This window comes from Coprinopsis cinerea, assembly GCF_000182895.1.
Source record: "Coprinopsis cinerea okayama7#130 chromosome 3 map unlocalized cont3.3, whole genome shotgun sequence".
Taxonomy (NCBI): domain Eukaryota; kingdom Fungi; phylum Basidiomycota; class Agaricomycetes; order Agaricales; family Psathyrellaceae; genus Coprinopsis; species Coprinopsis cinerea.
The window spans coordinates 2,022,733-2,044,861 of NW_003307542.1; the positions used below are offsets into that span (position 1 = coordinate 2,022,733).

The 22,129-nt window shown below is 51.4% G+C and overlaps 10 protein-coding genes across 10 annotated transcripts; 4 read left to right on the forward strand and 6 right to left on the reverse strand.

Annotated features, from left to right (window-relative positions):
- Positions 1–749: 749 nt before the first annotated feature.
- Positions 750–3,381, forward strand: CC1G_07373 (H+/nucleoside cotransporter). Its single transcript, XM_001830406.2, has 13 exons — positions 750–1,136; positions 1,189–1,224; positions 1,278–1,455; positions 1,509–1,606; positions 1,669–1,858; positions 1,917–1,996; positions 2,055–2,170; positions 2,224–2,244; positions 2,303–2,517; positions 2,570–2,634; positions 2,691–2,726; positions 2,781–3,182; positions 3,252–3,381. Exons 1-13 carry the CDS (start codon positions 850–852, stop codon positions 3,265–3,267), a joined length of 1,740 nt encoding a protein of 579 aa, XP_001830458.1. The 5' UTR covers positions 750–849; the 3' UTR covers positions 3,268–3,381.
- Positions 3,382–3,637: 256 nt separating this feature from the next.
- On the reverse strand, positions 3,638–4,590 carry CC1G_07374 (WD-repeat-containing protein; the record flags this gene model as incomplete). Its single annotated transcript, XM_001830407.1, has 3 exons — positions 3,638–3,915; positions 3,977–4,523; positions 4,576–4,590. 3 exons carry the CDS (start codon positions 4,588–4,590, stop codon positions 3,638–3,640), a joined length of 840 nt encoding a protein of 279 aa, XP_001830459.1.
- A 1,611-nt stretch (positions 4,591–6,201) lies between these two features.
- On the reverse strand, positions 6,202–6,691 carry CC1G_07375 (hypothetical protein; the record flags this gene model as incomplete). Its single annotated transcript, XM_001830408.2, has 3 exons — positions 6,202–6,371; positions 6,426–6,585; positions 6,641–6,691. 3 exons carry the CDS (start codon positions 6,689–6,691, stop codon positions 6,202–6,204), a joined length of 381 nt encoding a protein of 126 aa, XP_001830460.2.
- Positions 6,692–7,135: 444 nt separating this feature from the next.
- On the forward strand, positions 7,136–7,904 carry CC1G_07376 (hypothetical protein; the record flags this gene model as incomplete). Its single annotated transcript, XM_001830409.2, has 2 exons — positions 7,136–7,784; positions 7,867–7,904. 2 exons carry the CDS (start codon positions 7,136–7,138, stop codon positions 7,902–7,904), a joined length of 687 nt encoding a protein of 228 aa, XP_001830461.2.
- A 45-nt stretch (positions 7,905–7,949) lies between these two features.
- CC1G_07377 (hypothetical protein) lies at positions 7,950–8,545 on the reverse strand (the record flags this gene model as incomplete). The annotated part of the gene is made up of 5 exons (XM_001830410.1): positions 7,950–8,001; positions 8,056–8,108; positions 8,165–8,238; positions 8,300–8,410; positions 8,482–8,545. 5 exons carry the CDS (start codon positions 8,543–8,545, stop codon positions 7,950–7,952), a joined length of 354 nt encoding a protein of 117 aa, XP_001830462.1.
- A 779-nt stretch (positions 8,546–9,324) lies between these two features.
- Positions 9,325–10,841, forward strand: CC1G_07378 (hypothetical protein). Its single transcript, XM_001830411.2, has 8 exons — positions 9,325–9,430; positions 9,506–9,543; positions 9,600–9,786; positions 9,842–9,930; positions 9,983–10,066; positions 10,122–10,299; positions 10,359–10,426; positions 10,482–10,841. The coding sequence occupies exons 1-8, from the start codon at positions 9,370–9,372 to the stop codon at positions 10,743–10,745; spliced, it is 969 nt and encodes a 322-aa protein (XP_001830463.1). The 5' UTR covers positions 9,325–9,369; the 3' UTR covers positions 10,746–10,841.
- Positions 10,842–10,888: 47 nt separating this feature from the next.
- Positions 10,889–11,769, reverse strand: CC1G_07379 (hypothetical protein). Its single transcript, XM_001830412.2, has 3 exons — positions 11,596–11,769; positions 11,399–11,541; positions 10,889–11,337 (listed from the first exon to the last, which is right to left on the reverse strand). Exons 1-3 carry the CDS (start codon positions 11,659–11,661, stop codon positions 10,989–10,991), a joined length of 558 nt encoding a protein of 185 aa, XP_001830464.1. The 5' UTR covers positions 11,662–11,769; the 3' UTR covers positions 10,889–10,988.
- A 444-nt stretch (positions 11,770–12,213) lies between these two features.
- CC1G_14216 (hypothetical protein) lies at positions 12,214–13,951 on the reverse strand (the record flags this gene model as incomplete). Its single annotated transcript, XM_002911637.1, has 7 exons — positions 13,714–13,951; positions 13,608–13,653; positions 13,503–13,554; positions 13,306–13,423; positions 13,099–13,252; positions 12,943–13,043; positions 12,214–12,882 (listed from the first exon to the last, which is right to left on the reverse strand). The coding sequence occupies exons 1-7, from the start codon at positions 13,777–13,779 to the stop codon at positions 12,214–12,216; spliced, it is 1,206 nt and encodes a 401-aa protein (XP_002911683.1). The 5' UTR covers positions 13,780–13,951.
- A 316-nt stretch (positions 13,952–14,267) lies between these two features.
- Positions 14,268–18,918, reverse strand: CC1G_14217 (RAD54B protein; the record flags this gene model as incomplete). The annotated part of the gene is made up of 30 exons (XM_002911638.1): positions 14,268–14,591; positions 14,644–14,835; positions 14,888–14,932; positions 14,980–14,993; positions 15,043–15,087; positions 15,138–15,229; positions 15,287–15,353; positions 15,405–15,431; positions 15,485–15,552; positions 15,607–15,710; positions 15,758–15,801; positions 15,852–16,266; positions 16,320–16,426; positions 16,475–16,502; positions 16,554–16,675; positions 16,730–16,761; positions 16,812–16,832; positions 16,891–16,941; positions 16,992–17,089; positions 17,143–17,216; positions 17,267–17,294; positions 17,347–17,368; positions 17,428–17,503; positions 17,544–17,626; positions 17,683–17,757; positions 17,806–18,057; positions 18,105–18,203; positions 18,252–18,575; positions 18,624–18,725; positions 18,782–18,918. 30 exons carry the CDS (start codon positions 18,916–18,918, stop codon positions 14,268–14,270), a joined length of 3,168 nt encoding a protein of 1,055 aa, XP_002911684.1.
- Positions 18,919–19,296: 378 nt separating this feature from the next.
- CC1G_07381 (hypothetical protein) lies at positions 19,297–21,991 on the forward strand (the record flags this gene model as incomplete). The annotated part of the gene is made up of 7 exons (XM_001830414.2): positions 19,297–19,337; positions 19,393–19,505; positions 19,568–19,626; positions 19,679–19,768; positions 19,833–19,948; positions 20,004–20,184; positions 20,240–21,991. The coding sequence occupies 7 exons, from the start codon at positions 19,297–19,299 to the stop codon at positions 21,989–21,991; spliced, it is 2,352 nt and encodes a 783-aa protein (XP_001830466.2).
- Positions 21,992–22,129: the final 138 nt, after the last annotated feature.

Consider the following 22,129-nt stretch of genomic DNA (forward strand, 5'->3'; position numbering starts at 1 on the left):
TTTCCCGTCCATTGGCCGCATGTCCCCACATGGCGTCAATCTACAACCATCAGCTGTGGGTCTCCCGTGTCTTGTGCTTCCTTGTCCCGTTGGTAGCCCCGCCCGGAGCTTCACCCAACCCCGCTTTCACAGTCGACATGAAATCATAATGCCATTGGAGCATCGGTTCTTGGCTGCACCGATTGCCTCGTCAATGCAGTGCCCATCACATGAACCAGTCCTGGAGACTGTTGACATTCCGATAAAAGAGTGGTGAGCTTTTTCACAAGCGGATACACATGTTACATACCGAAGTTCATATGGCTCGCTCCTCGAAAAGGACGCTTGACACTGACAGATATCGGTTGAATTAGTGTTCTCATGCTTCGCACATCAGAGCATCGATCTGTTTCAACCCAGAGAAGATAATTGTACAGTGAACATAACGTTCGAATGCAATCGAGGCAGTACCGCTCGCGTTCTTCTCTCTGCGCTGGGAAACGCCCAAAAGGAGAGGCGAGAACGGGCTGCTAACCGAGTCGGCAGTGGTACCAACGGACCTCTTTGGATTGAAAATAGTATGGACCTAAAACTGGGCCGAGATGGGCAAAAGCATGCCATGGATCCAAGTGGAGGCAGTAGCCACATGTGCCATCTGGTTTGACACAGTGTTTATCATCCCACCACACTTGCTTCCATTCAGGTAACGCTGACATCCTCAATCTATATATACCCAGGTCCGCCACATGCAGTAACCTTGATCGTCTGACCCGACCTTCGTCCCCTGGGGCTTCCGTTGGTTCTTTTCCAGGGCCCGTTGCCTTTATCCCTTTTTCTCCTTGCTCCCTCCCTCTTCGGCCCTCATCGACTATGACATTACTAGCAGCGGGTGTGATAGCTCAGCAAGAGATCGACGAGAAGCCTGTCCAGCGGCAAAGGTCAAAGACGTCGACGTCCGATTCGTTGGAGAAGGGTAAAGCAGGCTCAGTTCACGACCCCGAGGTTGTGACGCAGGAGGCTATTGATCCCAATGGGAAGGACGAAGACAAACGGTCGTTCTACTCCCGATTCCGCCCTTATATTCTGGCAGGAGTTGCGGCTGTCATACTCGGGTGGTGGATCACTGCGACTGTTTTGACCGCAACCAGGCATCGATGGTGCGTTTCATTGTCGACCAGGAGCATCTTCGCCCTCACCACTATTTATCAGGATTGTGCAAACTCTATTCGCTTGGGGTTTCATTCTGTGCGTCAATTCGGTCAGAATGGATTCATTTCGTCGCTTACTCTCTTGGTTAGCATCATCGCATTCCGCTTCATCCCTAATCGCATCGTTACCCGGCCAGTAGAGAGTGTTTGGAACCCTGTTATCCAGGACCCTTGGTACAGACTTCCCTATTGGCTGAGACTATCCGTCGGGTGGCTCTGCCTTCTTGCCATCGTTTTCGGCACGGCATTTGGCTTTAGGCTTGAAGAGGTAATCAGTCCCGTAACCTTCTCATTCCCTCATTCTTAAAATGAATTCGACAGGGCTCGACCTATGGCGACCGCGCTATCAACGTCCTCGGCCTCTTCGTCTTCCAACTGGCATTCTGGATTTCGTCCAAACACCGTTCGCATGTCCCATGGTTCGTGATAAACCTCTCACACCCGCCGTCGTTGCTGGCAACTGACTAAACTCTATATTAAGGCCTACCGTAATTGTGGGCTTGTTCTTGCAACAAGTTATCGCGCTCTTCGTTCTGAAGACTGGCGCTGGTTTCTCTATCTTCCGATGGATAGCTCAGCTCGCAGAAGACTTCCTTGGTCAAGCCTTGATTGGTGCCAGGTTCTTCTTCACTGATTTTCCCGTGGACAATAATTGGTTCTTCGTCAACGTCGTACGTCTTTCACTTCCCACAGAGGAACGATTCGATTCTCATTTCCCACCATGCGTAGCTATCCACCATCATCTTCTTCATTGCATTTGTGCAAATGATGTACTACCTTGGTGTCATGCAATGGGTGATCAGCAAGTTGTGAGGAGCAATTTCTGCGGATCATGTTGAGATGCTATGTACTAACCTTTTCAACAAGCGCTTGGTTCTTCTACAAGATCATGGGTGTCTCCGGTGCTGAAGCTGTCGTTGCTTCTGCTTCTCCTTGGGTCGGACAGGGTGAATCAGCCTGTCTGGTAAAGCCCTATGTTGATTGTATGTTCTCTCTCCTGCCTTGGGGACGATCTATCACTGACAATGAATGCCAGTGATGACTGAATCTGAGCTCCGTTAGTGCCACTCACTTCAACACGAACGAGGCATCCTCTGACCACATTCTCTCATCAGATTTGTGCATGACCTCCGGATTCTCGACTATCGCTGGCTCTGTCTTTGGTGCATACGTGTTGCTCGGTGTACCCGCTGAGAACCTTGTCACATCTTCAGTGATGAGTATCCCCGCTTCGATGGCGATCAGCAAGATGCGGGTCCCAGAATTGGACGAGCCCATCACTCGTGGACGTGTTACTGTCGATCTTGGTGATAATGATAAGGAGAAGCCGGTATGACTTTTATTGTCTCCCTGTACAAGGTTGACTAACTGCTGTTCAATAGGCCAATGCTCTCCATGCTTTCAGCAAAGGTGCTATCTTTGGTCTTGTCGTCGCCGGATATATTTTGTAAGCGCAGCGCCATGGATCCAGATGAACAGGAGGAGAACTGATCGCCCGTGCAGTACGAACGTCCTGACTGTTATTTCACTTGTTGCAATGTAAGTTTTCTTTAGTGCTAGGCACAGCGCAACCAGTTCAACGCTCGTTTTCAGGATCAACGGTCTCTTGACCTGGATCGGTCGTGGCTTCGGAATCGCCAACCTCACGCTTCAACTCGTCCTCAGCTACCTCTTTTACCCCGTTACTTTCCTCATCGGCGTCCCTCGAAGCGAAATCCTGCAAGTGTCCCGCCTCTTGGCCACTAAGCTCGTCGCCAACGAATTCGCCGCCTACCTTGAGCTTCAAGAGCTCATGAAGAGCGAGAACCCACTTTCTCTACGCGCATTCACGATCGCCTCATATGCCCTCTGTGGATTTGCCAACTTGGGATCGCTCGGTATCCAGATTGGTGTTCTTGGAGCACTTGCACCTTCGAAACAGAAAACTATCGCGACCATTGCTGCTTCAGCTATGATCTGCGGATTTTTGGCAACCTTGCAAACTGCTGGTATTGTGTAAGTTGTTTCTATCATGGTATTTCGGAGATGAGGTTTGGTGCTGACAAGACCGCTTTGCTTTTTTAGGGGAATGCTTGTGTAATTCATAGTGTTGCTATTCTTCACATCGTCTGTTGCTTGTACATATGTAAAATACCGTTATACCCCCTTCTTTGGGTTGTTCTGCTTAATGCTAGTGTTCGATTGGGTCTGGTGTACTATTTCTGTTCCAACTTGGGCGCTTCAAGCCTGTAGATGCGAGGGTCACCAGTCACCTGTGCATGATGTGCAGGGTTCAGGTTTAGACAGCTGGAATTGAATTCGAACACGAAAGCTGGGTATAGATTACACGAAAAAAGCCAGAAGAGTTGTAAATATTCCAAGGGAAGCAAGAGACATCGCCCGGATGCAGACGAAGAGCGCAGAGCTGCTGTCCATCGAACGCCAACGAGGATATTAAGGAAGCTGATCGTTTAGACTTTGAGAGCCTTTATCGACTTTCCGCAGGCGATTGCCAGCCATTCCCCGGTACTTGTCGAGTGACCCGTGTTCATCTGTAGACCCTGGATCACAGGAGACCAGGCCAAATTGGTGACTTGGCTACTGGCTGTATAAGCCATGAAAGGATCTGAGATGACTTTCTTCTTGGCGTCGGGACGAGGCGAGTTGAGGCGAGAACCTGCGCTGCGTGGTGAAGCTGGACCTTGGGTATAGTTGGAGAGATCCCAGAGCAGGACTTGGCAGTCATCAGCTACGAGTTATGAGAGTTGAGTAAGGCGCCGTTGAAGACTGTAAGATAAGCAGACGCTTACCGCAGGTTGCTAGGAGAGGGTGTTCGCCCGCACCCCATGCCAGACCGTTTACTGAAGCCGCGTGACCTCTAAGCTCCATCACCGGCTGGCCTGGACTTCGCATATCAAGGATCTGAATCTCGTTTCCATCCATGTGGAAAGTCGACATGTAATTCGAGTCGGCGGGGTTGAATGCAATTCGGAGGAGAGGTGAAGTGGGAGGACGAGCACTGGCTGATGGGGAAGCTGAGGGTGGGGGGACGTTCTTTGGAGCTGGGGTTTCGTAGAGAATAGTAGAGTGCTCCAGACTTCGCAGATCGAAAGCGCGCAAGCTCCCATCTGCACCGACTGATACGAAGATATCCGTTGACCCTGGCAGCCAAGCAACGTCGTACACTTCACGGTCGTGGGCAATGAGTTGGGTCATTGCGCTGGATGTATCCAAGTTCCAGACTGTGCATGTCGTATCGATGGAAGAGGTGACTATGTAGTGGGGATTCTTCTCGTTCCAGGAGAAGTTGGTGAGTGGTGCGCCAGAATTCTGGCTTTGGACTTTGGATTGCTTGGGCTAAAGATTAAGAAATCGGGGGCATTGGGGAAAGAAGTACGAGAGTACTCACCCCAGAGAGTGTCATTTTGTTCGTGAGGCTGTGAGTTGGTGCTTGAGATTGTCTACCTACATAGCTAGATGCTGCAGGTGGGGCGTCGCTGGAATACTCCCATATCCGCAAAGCATCTCCCGTGGTCGCCAGAAATTCGACCGCTGGTGACTTTTGGGTCCATTGATAGGTGCTTGCTGAAGCCGGCTGCCATTCGAGGTTGGTTGCGGGGTATCCATGATGTGCTTCGCATAGTGTCACGAAATCGGGGTAATCGCTGTAGTCATCCTCGACAAGAACCCGCTCATCTTGCAGGCCTACGACTGCGATCTGATTGGAAAAGTTCTCTGTGAAGGAGGCGATACCCAGACGGTAGGCTGAACGTCCACGATGTTGTTGACCAGGTCCAGCAGTGTTGCACCAATCCAAGCTGTGTATCGGCCCTTTTGAGATCAATGGTAAAGCGAGATATGGCACACAAGAGCTGAAGACTTACAAGGCGCCTCATAATGAAGTAACGATGTTTGGTTCATTTGCCTTGGACTCGACTGCGAATGCGATTGTGAAAGTGTGAGGCACGCGCTTGTCGCGTTTAGGTCGGCCCAATTTGTCAGCCATCACACTTGCTGTTAGATTCGACTCGGACTTCGCCACTGCCAGTGCCTCAAAATTAGGAGATGGTTGCAAATCAAGGGTGCTATTGCAAGATCCCACAACTATCCCGGGATAAGTACTGTGGTTTCCGAAGAGGTGTTCCCTATCGTTCCTTTCTTCAACCAGTGCTTACAGCCACGGAAGACCTTCCGAATATTTATGACGTCAACTCTGAGCTCCCTTTTCCTGTGGAACCTCGCCAACATCGGAAAGGACAGAACGCACAGCTACTTCAATTATTTCACACCTCCAAACACGCTCGGCGAAGCGATCAATTGTCCTTCACATCCAAAGGCGCAAAATAAAATATCACAATGCAAAGTCAACAGTTACACAGAGCGAATAAAAATAAAAATACACGGCGAACGGACGCCCAGACGACGAAGGTCGAAAGAGAGGGACAACAAGCAGCAGATGGAAGATGAGTGCATAGACAAAGCAAATTGGGAGTGGATGGATGGATAAGGTGGGTGCGTGGTGTTTTGGCGACGTTGGAATGATGACAATGGCGGATGATGTGATGCTAAGAAGTTGATCGAAGGTTCGAATGGAGGGAGAGTCGCCAGAGAATGTTCGAATGTGGGGGGAGGTGTCGCTGAGAGAAGGATACAGTCGAACGGCGGTTTCGTCATGACGATGAGGAAAGATGCTGCCAGAAATACATAACTGCTGGATTAGTAGGAATAAGGATACGGGATTTTGTCCAACGAAAAAGGTCGAGCAAAGTGTCGGAGTCGTCAAAGAGCGATGAATGGACGTTGCATGTTGGGCGCCGAGGTTAGTCGTCCTCCGAGAAGCACTTCTGTCCTATTCTGTCAAAAGTTAGTCGCAGTCTACCATTTGGATAGCGCCGCATTGTTCGCAGTGACTCCACATAGTGCGCTTTCCGTTTGCACCAGAAGCGCATGCTACGCGAAGTTTTGGTATCTGCGTACAATTTGAACTACTGGGGGGTCAGTGACCATGTTCCCGCCCTAAAAGTAGACGCATAGCTTACCCATGATGAACGAAATTATTGGCAGAGGGTTGCATGAGACCGAGAGAGCCCTGGGGAGGTGAAGGTTGGGCGGAATAATGTGAGAAGGAATGCGAGTTGGAGTCTACTGAGCCCGTCTCGGGGTTGAAGAAGGGAGAGGGATGCAGGTCATAGGTTGGGTAGTTCGCTGGAAACGACTGTGAATATGTTTGGACTTTCCCAAACGCGTCGGAACACATACGGGAGTAGGACAGAGGCGATACAGATGCGCTCGACGTTCCGCTAGCGTCGGAAGGTACCCGCAAGTGATGCTGCTCGGGGAGGAATGGCTCTACGTCCATTGCAACGTCCTCGTCACTCCCAAAGTTGGGGAAGGGGACAAGCTTCATTTGCTTCTGTTTCTGCAGAGCGCCGGTGAGTAGGATTGTTGTAGGCAGTGAACAGTGAAAAGCGTACGAGGGGGACAACATCCTCAACGTCGACCTCGAGTTTCCTCTTCAAAGCCATTGTGGGGAAAGGGATGGGCTTTAAGGGAAATAAAGATAAGGTAGTGGTTGGAGAAGGAGTTGGGAGGGGGAATAACTTGAGCAAGTTCCCTTCAGTTATAGAGCGTTTGTTTGCACATGTTTTACCGCGAGAAAAAACGGCCCGGGGGATTGGATTTCCTTTTTATGGAGGTCTCAGCCAATCGGAAGACGGCGGCTTCGCATTTATGCCTGCTTGACGGGAAGTACTTACATAAAAACGGGGGGTTGTCAGAAATTCTTAACAGCAAATCTCGATCTTGTCTCACCTAATTTGGTCTTTTCGGACTCGATTTGGGAATCCTGGGTCCGCGGGGGTTGATCGGCGTTCCCATCACGTGAGAGAGTGTTTTACCCACGAACTGACACGCGACCGAGGAGTCCCCTTGCAGCAGTGAGGCCAACTGCAGACTGCCTTTCAGCAATCATGGACGTCGTTAATGCCCTCGTCCCAGGTTTTCTCGACCCCATATTCGATATTCTCGAAGACAACCTACCGCCTGCTCTCTTTAACTTCATCCTCACCGTTATTTCCCATTCCTTCGCATTATGCGCAACTGCATTCCGCCTCGTTAATGGTTTGATGGCCAAGAACCCAGAGGAATGGGACTTACAAACCCTACTCCCCCCAATTGTAACAATCCTCGCTGCATACCTGGCGCTCTCGAGCTTGTATCGCACCACCAGTTGGCTGATCAGGTTGACCATTTGGATGATTAAATGGGGGACCCTCCTTGCAGCCTTTAGTCTCGGAGCAGGATGGCTGGCCGCGGTCAACAGCATGGGAGGAAACCCTCAGGATGCACTGGCCAATTTGGGGACAAAGGCAGCTGGGTGGTTGAATGAATTAGCGTCTGGTAATGGGGGAAATGGGGCCCCGCGAACCAGGGCAGCAAGGCCGTCGTCCAACTATCGACCTTGGAAGAAATTCGAAAGCCCCAACGAATGGCCTCCTCACGAGGTGATCCCCGAGAATCTTGACGAAGCTCAGAAGATTATGAAGAACATCGTCGACAGTGCGAATCAGGTCTTTGACGGTTCAAGTTGGTGGTGGCAAGCTGGGAAGGCTATGATGGGTAACGGCGGCGGCGGGCAGACGAATAAACCACCCAAGCGACATGGGCAGGGCAAGACGAAAATGAGATGACGGACGTGCAGGATCCACGGATACTTTTTTCTATCCAAAAGTCGTATAACATTATAACAGTCTATAGCAGTATACATACGGGTAACGAGCGCAATCATGCCTTGACAGGCTCCGTTGTAGCAGATTCTGGGTTGTTGTATCGGTAGCTGAAATAACATATATCATTAGAAGGTCATAGTGGAAGGTGAAGGAGAACGTACTGTGCAATTCTTCCCAGCTGAGTGAGTCCCGACAACCCAACGAAGAAGTTGACCTGAAATAACAGCGTAAGTGCAACTGTCCGACCGAAAAGGTAATGAGGAAACTAACTGCTGCAAGACTGTAGTTGATTGGGGTGATGACTAGGGAGTAGCGAACCCAGATGAAGCCGGTACCAGCGAGGGCTACGTGGGACAAGACGAGTCAGTAGGCACAAGGGTTGGGACTCGAGGCGCTGGAACTCACCAAGGTTTTGGGAAACGCTGAGCTTGTCTGCGGGACGGGTCAAGTCCTTGATACCAGCAGCAACCAGACACCATTTCATCAGAGGTGCCCAGAAGAACACCGTTTTGGGTCCTGAAAACAGTCAAACGCGAATTGGGATAAACGTCAGGTCTTATGGCGGTCGTACGACGGGTGGTGAGTACCTGCTGGGTGGTTCATGAACGCTTGGAACTTGGAAGCTCCTGCTGCAGCTGCTGGACCCGACATTTTGTGGCTTTTCGAGGTCTAGGGACGAAGACGAAGAGGAACAAGTGTAACGGGGGGTAGCTCCGAAGCGATGGACCCTTGTCAATGTCATTGACCGAGCGCACTTTGGGGTGAATGAGTCACATGACCACAGGGCAGGATAACGTGACTTTTACTTGACGCGACTCGTGTTCTCATTAGTGCTCGTCTCTGCTTTCATTCATCCTAGACGACTTGTGCGGTAGTTTTGTATCTTCTGTACAGAGTGAAATGCGGTCAACAATGGTCTAAAAGCCTAGAGGTAGCCACTGTGCAGGGAACCGGTCAGATGAGCGTATAGATGGCGTCCAACTCCAAGGCCATCGCCGAACTATCACAGTTGGATCCGGAGCCATCTTGTCTCCTACTTCCCATCGCAGCGAAAAACATACTCAACGGTCCTCATGGCCTCCCAATTGAGGTAATTGCTAACTTGCTTCTCGATTATACGATGGGCAATCTATCGATATGCCGACGCTTAGCTCCATCGATATGTCGGAAAATGAACCTCCACCCTTTTGTATTCACAGTCATTCGCAGTCATCCTTGCTGATGGTGAGGCCTCTTGGCCTCTGCAACCAGTGCGGCGGGCCAAAATAGGGACCATTCCGACCGTTGCATTCCATATCTCATCAGTTTGCCAATCCTGTGGCAAGACCCCTGTTTGATGGTTTTGCCGCCTGGATGCTTCCGAAGCCCTATATAAACACGGGGGACCTGTGTTGCTGGACAATCAACACCCTCTCCCTCTTTGCATTCTACTTCAAAGCTCTTTCACCTTTAACTCCTCTGCATCTCTAGACATCATGACTCGCGGCTGGGAACCTGGTACTCAATACAACCACGGCGACGTTGTGTCCTACAACGGTGAGGCCCCTGATCTACCCATGCTCGACGTTGAACTAGTCTGACGCGTCCTGTATCGTCGTCGATATCGATTAGGCTCTAACTACAAGATCATCCAGCCCCATCGCTCACAGGTATGAATGAACGTACCCTTTGTTGTGATTGCGATCTCTGACTTGTTCGATGACAGGGCGACTGGACCCCCGATGTCACTCCTGCTCTTTGGGGCAAGATCCCTGGTGGTGGCCACGGACAACAGCAAGGCCACTGCCCTCCCCCTCAACAAAGCCATGGACACCAGAACCAGGCTCCCCCTGCATACCAGGCTCCCCAGAACCAGCAACCTTTGAACAACGATAACAAGACCCAAGGCCAAGGTGCGCAGTACTGATGTACTTTCATTACTCTCCGAGGTCTGATTCGCTGTCATAGGCCCTGAACCTCAGAAGTCTGGCAACGATTCTGACTCTGACGGCGAGGGTGGCAAGAAGTGGTACAAGGACAGCAAGAAGCTTTTGGGTGTATGTTACCTACCGTTTGACATCACCGCCTGAAATTGACTTACTTCTCCAGCTTGCTGGTGGTCTTGTCGGTGGTGCTGCCTTGGTCGGTGGCGCTGTCGCTGCCTACAAGCACTACGACAAGAAGAAGGATCAGGTCCGTGCTATCGATCTCATCATTGTCATACCCGATGATCCTCAATCCTAGACAGAAAGAGTGGCTGGAAGACGCTCAGGCCCGCACTATGGCTGTCCGAAGCGGCCAGTCCTCTGACCCCGTCAACTGGGTTTTGGGTGACGGAAAGAATATTCCATTCAACGCCATCCCCGGTGGAAAGGAGAACAACAGTGTTCTTTACATTTCCCGTGGCTTCCACAAGGGCAGCACCAGTGAGTCCAGTGAATCCGTCTCGGGAATGTTCATCCCCTGACCTTCCGTCTGCGCTTAGCCCCCGGAAAAGCCTCTGCCGCTCTCAAGACCGGCGCTGTCATCGGCTATGCCCATGATGAGGTCGATGTGAGTGGCCCTTTCTATTTTCGCTTCGTCTTGTCACTGATCCTGTTTGACGCAGCTCGCTCAATACGAAATTCTTGTCGGTGACAGTCGTGCTGTGAGGTGGATCCCTGCCGCTGGCAAACTCAACATCCAGGCCCTCGGCGCTCGACCCGTGCAAGGCGGCGTTGACACTGATGGAACCCCTCTCTTTGTTGTTCGTGCAAACATTAAGGGTGGAGTCCACCCCGGTAAGGCCAGCGAGAAGCTCAAGGGTGCTTTCATTCCTTATGGCGGAGGAGAGGAGGAAGTCCAGAACTACGAGGTCTTGTGCTTCGCTTAATTACAACCGCGATACAGAATCAACATGGACGGATGGGTCTCAAGTGTACTTGTATGTGTAATTCAATCAATGGGATTATCTGGCAAGCCTTCAAACAATCTCAAGTGATATTTTCTCGGGTCGACCATATCTCGAAATTCAGATTTCAGAAGCAGGAACAAGTGTATTTCTTTGGATATCAACGTAGTATGGTATGCATTATCGTCTGGGAAGTAGAGTAAGAGAGTCACGCTGGGTGGGCATTTACCATGTCTCGGTATCCTTGACGATGGATCGCGACTCCTCCTCATCCTCGAGCTGGCGGATGTATCGGTGAACGACGACGGAGCATCCCATTTGGAGCAACCAGGCGACGATGAATGCAGTGACCATCAAGCCCTTGATGAGGTCAATGCCTTGTTTACATGTGGCCTTGATGTCTTTGGCGTTGTCGGCGTTGGGGAGCTCACACTCCCTCATGTAGTTGGGCGTGTCCTTGAAGACGCGGAAGATGGCGTAGATGCCAGCGCCCATGCTGAAGGCGAGTTGGAAGATGGTGAGGCCAAAGTAGATTCGGACGAGGATGAGCTTGCGCGCGATTCCACCGACCAAGCTGAAGAAGGAACCGTTCAGTTAGACGGGCGCTGGAAAGCAAGTAGAGGCTGGCTTCTTACCCGAGCAGTGAGATGAGCGTTAGGACGATGAATGCAGCGACTTGGAGGCCCATCGATTTCTCGAGGCCTTGGGATTGTTTGAGACCCATGATAGCCACAGCAGAAATTAGACCTCCTCCAAGGAAACCAAGCAGAGCGAGGACCTGTGGATTTTTAGTCAGAACAGGTCATCTTAAAGGACGAAACTGCCAACTCACGATAACACCAGCTCTCGCCGGGATGCAGCAGCAGAAAGTGCGAGTTCGAACATCAGAAACGGTCATTGTAAAGGTCGATTGAGAGGATTGGAAGGCAAAGAAAGTGTAGTTTGGGTGAGATCAACTCTGTAAACTGTGAAAGGAGCTTGGGTACGTTGGGGGCAGGACCAGCCTATCGCAAGGAATCCACCATGCAGGGCGCCCACCTTTTATACGACCTCAGTCACAATTCAAACGCCGATGCGTGATATCAATCAGTAGCACTGCCTTTGCAGTGCCAGGTTGTCTGTGCATCGCTGATGTCCAGTTGGGCGCTTCACCGCCATGTTGTCATCCAAGGAGATCCATTACTTTCAAGGGGATTTTGCGCTTCAAGGGAGACGCGGAAAGAAGAAGAAGGGCGGACCAACATGGACCAACATCCGCGCAACGATCGTAATAATCCAAAATGGGAATTCGCTATCCTTTTGAAAACCATTGAGAAGTAGAATGTACATGCGAAGAAAAAAAAAAAAGGTACCAACAACAGTGGTATTTTGCAAAAAAGGGGCTACATATTATATATTAAGACAGCGTGTCCTATAGGAAGATGATAAGGAGTCTGAAAAAAGATCCTATTTACTCAGAACCTGCACGAGACCGCGATCTGTGACGATGCTTGTGCCTCCTGGACTTGTGGATGACGATAGTTTGGGGGGGTACTCCTGCCGTTGGTGCCCCAACAACACTTCCAGTGGTCGAGTACGGTTGAGAGCCATAAGAATATCCCGAGCTGTTGCTTGCAGCGTGGCCTAAAGGTACGGCCATGGGCATCCCGGGGGCTGGGTAGGCACCACCGTAACTGCCGTAGCCACCCTGAGGTCCGTATCCTGAGTTGGGTGGCGGGTAGTAACCGGAAGTTGAATAGCCGCTTGAATAACCACCAGAGGTCAGAGGTGGAGGAGGGGGGATCCCGCCACCGCTACTTGCGTAGGGGACACCGAGGGGAGGGAGAGGACCACCACCATGACTGCCTGCGTAAGAGGGTGCGCCGCCAAGAGGAGGGAATCCCCCTGGAGTGCCAGGGTAGGGGGTGCCTTCGTAGGGCATGTGGGCATGTGCCGAGTAGGACCGTGGGCGTGAACGAGATCGATGACGGGAACGCGACCGCCCGCGGTGGTAAGGATCGAGGGTCTCATGATCGTCTTCGTACCGGTACGGTTCATCTAGCTCATCCCACTCAGGATCGTAGCGACCTCTTGACCGAGATCTTCCGCGGTGATGGTAATACTCGTCATCCCGTCGTCTCTGCGAAGGATAAAGCCCTATTCAGAAGGTGAAACCTCTAGAGCAGGAGACATGATGTACCTGATAGAAAATGTATGATGCGGTATGAGCGGCAGCATCAGATGCGGCAGAGCGCGCATAATGGTCCATCGAACGCCCAGCAAAGCTCAGTAAGCGACCCGCTGGATCATCATTGTTAAGAATCGAGGTGCAGAGTCAGCGTCCCATTTGACTTACCCTCAGCTACAGCCAATCCGATGAGTCCTTCCCTTTGCCTTTCAATGTCCGGACCGAGAGTGTCGTACATGGATTGGTTGCGTACCCAATTTCGATAGGCCTCATACGCAGCTGCATGTCCAACCTCTGCTGGCCCAAGATGGGCTAGCTCAGGCTAAAGACGATGGGCTATTATTGATCAGCATATGAAGATTAATCACTGCTTACCATTCCTCCATACGCTCGACGATGCCAGTGCTTTGCTTCATGGATCCCAACACCCAGGCCTCCTGCCGTGGCGGCGTCAAACTGACGCACCCTGTCCCATGCATGGTTGAAGAGGGATCTGTCCAGGTCGGGAATCAGTGTGCCGTTGGAATTGTATCTGCGCTTGGAGAGCAAAGGGAGAGGGGGATGACGCTCACGGGTCATTGTAGTTGCTCGGGGCATGAGCGCGATAGAAGTCAAGGCCACCCCCTGTATTTGTTTGGTCAGTTGCCTCGTGGAAGCGGTCGGGCGTTTAAACTTACAAGTGGGCTGCGGCTGGAAGGCTGGAGCTGCTAATGCACCTGGATACTAGTGGATTGAAGTCAGTGATCCATCCGAGGGAGTAGGTTGGACGACTGTTGTTGTTACCCCAGGCATCTGTCCTGCACCCCATGCTGGCTGTCCAATAGGTTGAGAGTACTGAACGTATGCCATGGCAGCCCACAATCGACCGAGTGGTGATTGGATTCAGGGATGTGAAGTGGTGGAGAAAGTACGGAACTCGAGAGGTATAGAGATATTCGAGGAGTGGAGCGGGGAAAGTTGGCCAATATCGTTGGATTTATCGTACTTTGGTCGTGACACGAGGTTAGGCACGTTTAAATCGATATGAGCGCAGTGGATGGAAAGGCGATGAGCACACTCCGCAGGTTATAAGGCCCAAGGCAGAACGCGCTCGGAGATCCAATATAGCTGTGACATCAGACAAGGCTTCCTCGGGTCCAGCCCACATGATATGGATCCTCCATCGATTGTACCAATTTGCCTGCTTTCGGCACAAACCTCGCAGGAGGCTTTCCGAAATGCCGTTAACGAGCGCCTGTTCACGCAGAGGTGGATAGAGAGAAGACAGCAAATATGCATTAGTATTAGCAGCGACGCACTAGAACCCACAGAGTGGATATGGTGTTATCTGGTGTTATTTATGCCTCTACGTCAGAGCCTTCGGATGCAATTGTGCTTTCGGTGCTCTTCTCGAAAAGGAACGAAATTGTCCCACCAGGGAAATCCGCGACGTTGAAGGTCTTCTCCATAGCCTGGATATTGTCCAGGTCCACTGCTTTCAAAAGTCTCTCGGCTCTTGAGGACCCTGTGATGCTGTCATACGATTTGAAGCCAGAATCACATTCGGGAAGGACGGCTTGAATGACTTCGTCCAGTGCCGGTCGGTCAGCCGACGGTTTGAGACAGTTAATGTGTTTCCATTCGCTGAGCGAGGCTAGCCCCGCTTTCTTCTTGTCCAAGAACTAGTCAGAAGTCAGTGTTAGCCACAACATCGTGTACGAAATTACGGCACACCTCCTCATCGACTTCAGCCATGGTGACGGATGAGGCTGATTGGAAACCCCGTTTGAGTCTCGCAACTCGTTCTCCATTATCGTCTGTGGATGAAGATCCAGGGACAGGGATGACAGAGCCGTCGCACGGGCACTCGAGAAGGTCGTGCGTGTTGCAACTTGTGTTGGGATCTATACGGAAGATATCCCGCAACTGAGAGCGAGCTCAGTTTCGCCTCGACCGAAGTTATGATGAAATAACCCACATCTTTCTTTGAGAACGAGTCACTTTTGGACGCGCTGCCATCGGCCTGGAATGGGTCAGCTGAAGTTGACGTGAACAAAGTAGTCAACTTACTGATCCAATGAGTGCTATGGACAGAGTCAGGGCAGGGACAAACGCGATAGCTTCGGTACTTACATGCACTGAGACCAAGCTTGGTGATCTGCCGCTGAAAGATTTTCTCTACGCAACGTCTCAGCAGAGAAGAGACATGAGGCAGCTAGTTCACAGACCATCGATCGTGCCCGCAGTAACCAATCGATAGATAAACACTGGGCGTTTTTGGCCGTCCCGGTGGCAGCGAGCCATCGCTTGTAGGTCGTGACTGTAAACGGGATCGTCAGGGCGCGGTAACGGGAGCGAATAAGCCGCCAACCCTCACCTTGGGTTCCAGTCCGAGTCGATAAGGAAAAGCCTCGAGCCGCCAATTAAGTTGATACCAACGCCACCTGGAGAAGAACGGTGAGTAATGGGATAAGCTTATCCCTTCATGGACGCACCTGCTTTAGAGCTTAAGAGAAAGACGACTATTGGGGCCGACAATCAGTCGATGTCGACGTGTGCAGAGAAATATCCTTACAGCCTCCTCTCTGGGAAGATTTGTTGAACGCGTTGACGTACTCCTGGCGCTTCTGCTGAGGAGTCTGGCTGGATTGTCAAGGGTAAGCTTGGAGCAAGAAGGGCCTGTACTCGTCTACGTACCCATCAAGTCGATAAAACGAATACCCCGCTTGTTGACAAAAGGCTTCGAGGATGTTCAATGTTGATGTGAAATGGGAGACGACGACGCATTTCTCCTCAGTGTTCTGAAATCCAGTGAGCGTCGGCACCGCTCTGGAAGGAACCGACCTACATTCCGTATATCCTTGAGCATCTTCGCCAATACGATCAACTTCCCTAAAGGTTGGTTCAGCAGACATGCTAGATGCATTCCCCGAGGTACCCACCACTCAGCGTCATGTCAGAAACTTGTGCTCCTTCCGGCATTAACCGCAAAGCCTCCTTTACGCCCGCCCGTTCAAGACACGACGATTCTTTGTCGCCAGTCCTCGCCTTGTAAGAATCTGCCGTCGCTTTCAGAAGGATAGGGCTGTTGCTGATCTTAGTTAGAATGTTGATGAGCGCCAGAGATTCTGCAGTCGAGCCGGACGCCAGATCGTCTATTCTTTCCGGCCTTAGAATTGCTGAAAACATGGATATCTGAAGCCTCGTTGGAGTCACGAAGACGACGTATTCATCTGGGAATGGGATTAAGTACTGGTCCATGCGGATGTATGCGATGCACCGACGTTTCGGAGGCAGGTGTTTTTTCAGGAGCGTGGCGTCTCTTCGAAGGACAAAACTGTTGGCCACTTGGAGTAACTTGGGGGCGTCAAACAACACTCGTCATGGAAAGAACAAACGACGACTCTTACGCTCTCAGTACGCGCTTCTCCGACCTCTATTTCTTTCGCCGTAGCCTCAGGGGCGCGGCTCTTCAGAATGGGGGTTTCGTACACGCGTTTGAAGACGGGGTACTCATCTGTTTCGCGGAATTAGCTGCAGGCACCGCGGGGGAGAAACGACCTACCGAGCAGGCCGGGATTGCAGAACTCGGTCTGTTGAGGTTAGCGAGCATTCAATCCGACAACTCAATATACAAGACTCACCATGGCATGGAATTCACTGAGGTCGTTCTGGATCGGTGTACCGGAAAGGATAATGCGTCGACGGGTTCTGAGGGCTTTGAACATGGCTGTTGTCTTGTTGTTAGCAGATTTCAGCCTGTGCCCTGGGAGTCGCGTCGGTCGATCGGTCTAAGGGGGGACCATGTAAGAGCACTCACCCTCATCGCAAATGATGAGGTCAATCGGTGGACTAGGTAGACGTTCAGAAAAGGACGATGACGAGCCTAAAGCGGTACTAACACGGAGGTTGACACTTTGTTTCTGCACACAGTATACAGTACGTCAGAACATGGGGGGATTATCAAGTAGGAATACGCACATAACAGTTCTGAGTCGCTCATAACCGATGATGAGGACATGTTGGGTTTTACTTTTGGAAAACTCTAAGGGCTGCGACTTTTGCGGAATGGAGGAACTCACTTGTAGAAGAAGGCGTCGATGTTGACTTTCTCCTTGTCGACGACGGTAATCCCAACCCTGTCCCTGCCCAGCCATTTGTGGAATTCTGCCTTCCAATTCTGTAACGAGAGTTTCATCGTTGAAGTTCAAATTCCGTGGTAAATGCGCTCACGGTGATGAGAGACACGGGGCAGACAATTAAGGCCTTCTTCGCGATAGGTCCCGCGCCCGAGTAAGGATTCTGTTCTGCGAAGTGGAATGAAGCCAAATTCTGTGGAGAATGCAACAAGACATACTTAGCAGCGTCCACACAAGTGCAATCGTCTGTTGTTAGGAGTGAGCATTTCCCTGGCAAGTAGATGTACATATTGCGCACCTGCAAAGTCTTTCCGAGACCCCTGCCAGGTTCCGCTGAGTATTGGTCACAGGTAATACCGAATTATGGAGAGACACTTACATTTCGTCAGCCAAGATGCAGCCGTTACCTTCATGCTTGCGGAGACCCATTACACATTCGTACATAAACGATACGCCTAGACATAGGTTCAGCCGATAAAAACGTGCCAAACCCACAGATGACCGTGCCTTCAATCTGATGGGGTCGCATCCGTCTTGCAAGGATAGGATCCAGGACGACAGGAACGACAGGAAGGTCACTTCGGGATGAACGTAAACGCCAACGCAACACGATAGATACGATGAATCAACTCACTATTTGTTGTATCGTTGCATATGCGCTTTGTTCGGAGCTTTGAATACCACTGCACCAGGTGCATTGGGATCGTGTCTACAGTATCTCAGCCCCCTTTCAAAAACCGAGCACCAACGAACTTACAAGGGTCCCTTTGGCTGCTTTGCTTTGGGAGCGCCATAGAACGAGGACGCCGCGATACCGGTCGAAGGCTTGGCGATAGTGGGTGGAGGAGAGGGTTCGGTGATGAGATCCTCCTCCTGCGACAGTGGTTGTCCTTTGGCCTTTGGGACTTGCGAGCTTGGGACGTCTCGATCAAGTTCAACCTCTTTGTTATTGATAAATACTCTTAGACCTGAGTAGAGTTCTCCTCCTTTCCATTTTGTTGTGCCCATGCTATGAGATGTTAACTTGGCTGGCGGCGCGGAATGAGGGCCACTCACAGCTTTCCATCCTCGGTTACCATCCTCAATTGATCCCCCATGAGTGAAACGAAGCCATCGCCATCCCATGTCTTATGCTTGCGAGTCTGTTGCTTCCGCCTATAGAGGGTGGTTAAGGCATGGCCAGGAACCTAGTCGAGAACATACCAATTTACTGCCCAGTGACATTTAGATGGTACAACTTCCTTCTCAGAGTTGGGCGGTATATTGGATTTGTTTCCAGTCGTGAGGGCATCTGTTGAGGAGGAGGAGATATTCGCAGCCCTCTGAGGTGGTATAAACTTTGCTTGTTTCCTGACTGGCACAGCGGGCACGGTTTGTTGGGCGGTGAAGGCAGAAGTTCCTCTGCCAAAACATGCTCCAGAGAAGTATTCTCCTTGAGTGATAGCACGGTCAAGTTCAATATCTTTACCACCAATGTGGAAGTTTGTGCCTTCCGAAAGATTCGAGTCGACCTTTCCGGTCGCGATTCTAACGCTGGGTGAATAACAGGAAGGGTGTAAGTTTACGAGTGCATACATTTTGCCCTCAGAGTCGTAAAGGGTTCCTCTTCCCCCTGGTTCACCAACAAGGACCCCATCTCCTTCCCAGGTTTTATGCTTCCTTGCTTGTGGATTTCGCCTATCATGAGATCAGCCTCGAAAGTCGTGGAAGCTGCAACTGGGTGGCGACCGCACCATTGAATCATCCAATACTGCTTTCTTGTGTTGCCATACGAAGGTTCTGCGTCAAGAGACGGTCGTTTACGATTTGGTCCATCCACATCGTCGTCGTTCCTCCTCTTCGCCGGGACTAAGGAACTGTATGGAGGCATATCGGGATCGCAACGAAGAGGAACTTGCAGTGCCACGGTGCAACGCGCTTGTTCTGCGCGGGCCATGGATCACGTGAAAGTCACGTTCGCGTCCAATGGTCCGCGTGCAAAGTCCGCGACTCCGCGTTCCGTCACCACTTTTCAGTGACCGGCGACGCCGCGAGGTTCTATTGTTTCGTGTTTCTGTTTTCCCTCTGAACAGGCTTTGTTACACTGTAGGCGGTGAAAGACGCGCTAATGGGCGTTCCGGGGCTATGGGATGTAAGTAGCGTCCATAGGATCCAGCGGCGTCAGCCATGCTTTGGGTCTTAATGAACGGTCTAACGAGGGTATTTGTAGGTCATTAATAAAGCGGGAAGATCTCGCTCCCTGGTCAAAATGGCGGTCGCAGATGGGTTCGAAAAGAATTCCTCCGGACAGTAAGTTCAGCAACCTTCACCTCCTGGGCGGTGGGCTGATGTTTGCTATCTTCAGCCGCGCCTACCGCGTTGGGATAGATGCTTCTATATGGTTCAAGCATTCAACTTTCAGTAAAGGCGGAGAAAATCATGAGCTTCGAACTCTGTTTTTCAAGATCATCTACCTTCGTGCGTATTCCATGATACCAAAGAGAGAGACCACCTTGGATTGACCTAAGGATGTGGTCCAGTCAAGATGCCAATCCTCCCTCTCATTGTCTTCGACGGACGACATCGCCCAAAAGAAAAAGTGCGTAAGCGCTTTGATACCATGGACTGACGGTTGAATTGTGCTTGCACAGCGTGGTAGTCGTATGGGCAAATCCGGCTCTCACAATTTATCCCGCCCTTTCAAAGAACTACTCGACGCTTTTGGCGTTGAGTGGAGAGAGGTCAGTAGCGCGCAACGAAACCAGGAGGTGCATAGCAATATCCCTCATTCTCCTCCCTACTTAGGCTCCAGGAGAGGCAGAAGCAGAGCTAGGACACCTCAACAATCTGGGGATCATCGATGCGATTATGAGTGACGATTGCGACTCCTTTATTTTCGGTGCAAAGGTTGTCATCAAGAAGTGAGTTGGCGTTTGATCTCTCCCAAGTCCGCGCACCTCATTGGAGAGTTTTTAGCAAGTCGAAGGAGCTCTCCGGCAATGCTAGCAATCCTGCAGTGAATGCAGCGGGCAAAGTGGACAAGCACCACACGATGGTATACCGCATTGAAGACATACAGAATGACCCGGATATTGGGTTAAAGCGAGGAGGGTTAGTTCTTTTTGCCCTTCTTTGTGGAGGCGACTATGATCAGAAGGTAAATTGAACTTCGCATGCTGTTGGACATGAGAGACTGATCACATGGACCATAGGGCGTCAGAAATATCGGCAAGGTCGCAGCGCTCGCGCTCGCTCGGTGCGGCTTTGGGGAGAAACTACTGGCCGCCTACCAGACGAAATCCCCCGCTGAATTCCAGCGTTTCCTTCATCAATGGCGTTCGGAAGTCAACACTGAGTTGATGACGAACTCGAGGGGATTTTTATCCCGGAGGATGCAAAATGCTTCCCTCCCACCGGACTTTCCGGCGTTGACCACTCTAGAGAAGTATGCGAACCCCAAGATTAGCTCCAACGGAGGAAGTGGACCTGTTACCAGCGGTATGCGAGACCGCGGTGATGTCGATCTCGCTGCCTTGGCGGCCTTTTGCGAGAAATACTTCGAGTGGGCGACCAAGGATGGCATCTTGGAGAAGTTCAGGAACAACGTCTGGCCCGTCGCTGCGATGCACGTCTTGCGAAGATCGGCATTAGCCGCAGATCGGAAGGCGCGAGCAGGAGGATGCGGGGCTCCCATAGGAACCCCTCCCTCCCTCATCATTGCTCACCTTGGTCAGAAGAAGAAGCATCGGGACACCAGGTTAGATGCCCTCGACGACGTCTTCCATCATCGAGCACCGCATCAATCCCAACCCACGGAATATAGGCCAAACGAGCCCGATCCCAATCCCTTGTTTTCCCAAATCACCAACGCCCGCGTACATGCAGAGACCGACGGTCTCCTCGAATACAAGGTTGAGATTTGTCCGACCCAGCTGGTCAACTTGACCCTTGCGGGAGTCAAAGGGACCAGGGCAGAACCAGAGTCCAACAGAACACGACCGCCCAAGCCTCCAGCACCGCCCCATAGCAAACACGCATTCTTGGTTTGTGGGACTGTCCTTGCGGCAGTGCACCCCCAATTGGTCGAGGAATACAAGGAAAAGCAGCGGAACAAAGCCAAAAAGAAACCTGGAAGGCGGAGGAAGGAGCCTGGAGGGCAGACGTCCGACTTCGATGACGGTATTATCGATCGCCCGCCTGAAGCGTCAACCTCAGTGTCAGCCTTTCCAGAGGCCAATACCTCTGGCAAGTCCAACAGTGCCGAGAAGGGGAATCGGCAGCACCCCTCGCTCACCCAGGTCCGCGCTGATGACCTCCGCTTCGATCCAGATCCCCCCAATCGAAGAACTGGTTTTCTGGCGACCTTCCGAGACCCCGGTCTAAATGGAGACGAGGACGAACAAAGTGATGATGAAATGGAACCCTTTGCAGACAAGGAGTCTCCTGCTGATGACGAACTCGCGCAATCCCCCAGACTCGCGGCTATATGGGACCAAATCCTCGACAATCCAGTTCGCCTATGCGCCAAGAGTAAAGGCAAGCGGAAGGCCACAGATTCACCAGTTCGACGCCAGGAAAAGAGACAGCGGTCTGTTGGTGCTTTGTCTCAGCCTCGCCATCGCACCAGCCCACCAGTAGTAACCAGCGGCCAGACCCACTCCAGACCGAAGGTTTCGCAATCAAGCAGCCGCCGCCGGGAGGACAGTGACTCGGAGATTGAGGTCACCAGCCCCAGACCTATTCCTTCTTTCAAGGATGCGGGACGTGTTTCCCGAAGGGAGAGCCCTGCGCCGATGCCCCCGAGCAGCCAGTACAGTATCTATGGCGGGGAGCTCCCAGAGTTGTCGGATTCCGACGAGGAGGGTTTGTTTTCGCAAATCCCACTTGCATCTGCCTCTTCCCGGATGAACACTGGTCATCCACCGCGAAGGCAGGTGCTTGACGAGGTCATAGACCTCACTTAATGGCGTTATAGTGGTCTAGAGTAGTGGTTTCATTCTATTAATCTTGTCGCTTAATTAGATTAGCATACCGTAAAGAGGTAATAGTTAGCCGTCTTGGAGTGAATTGTAGATTACCTAGCATATGTATAGTGATACCCC